We start from the raw sequence: 535 nt of genomic DNA on the forward strand, positions 1-535 counted from the left end.
TATAGATGCGGAAATATAAACGCCCCTACGAATGTTCTTTTTTTTTATTCCGTACGTAAAAAGCAGAATGAATGTAAAAAAAAAAAAACCACATGACGACAATGATGGTGACGATGTGTGTATGTGTACCTATAGGTATGACATCTTACAGACCGCAACAGCGGAAGCCACAAATTCCGCGCGGATTTCAAGCAGCCCATTCCATTTGGAGATAGTGTCCCTGGTCTATGACGACAGGCCCCAACTGCAGTAAAAATCACCACAACGGACCGCTGCCGCGTAGCATGGCGACACGCGCCTTCCTGCAGTGGGTGGCATCACTGACATTTGTCCGCGATGCGCTAGACACGCGTGTCGGCAGAACCATCGAATTCGCGCTCTCATTCGTGGGGTATCCCGTTGTTCTTGTTTTTGTTGTTTCTCCACCTGTTGACTCGTCAAACAGGCGAACGTGTTGTGACATCGCCGTGCACGCGCCGCACGGAGCAGGCCGCCGCCCCGCGTAGAGGTAGTACGGGCTGCCGCTGACGAGCGC

General features: G+C 52.0%; 1 protein-coding gene across 1 annotated transcript; it reads right to left on the reverse strand.

The window, feature by feature from the left end:
• Positions 1-225: 225 nt before the first annotated feature.
• DQ04_14571010 (hypothetical protein) lies at positions 226-535 on the reverse strand (the record flags this gene model as incomplete). The annotated part of the gene is made up of 1 exon (XM_009317161.1): positions 226-535. A coding segment is annotated over one exon (310 nt), but the record flags the coding sequence as incomplete, so codon positions are not given.

Source organism: Trypanosoma grayi (genome assembly GCF_000691245.1).
Source record: "Trypanosoma grayi strain ANR4 Tgr_1457_V1, whole genome shotgun sequence".
Lineage (NCBI taxonomy): Eukaryota > Euglenozoa > Kinetoplastea > Trypanosomatida > Trypanosomatidae > Trypanosoma > Trypanosoma grayi.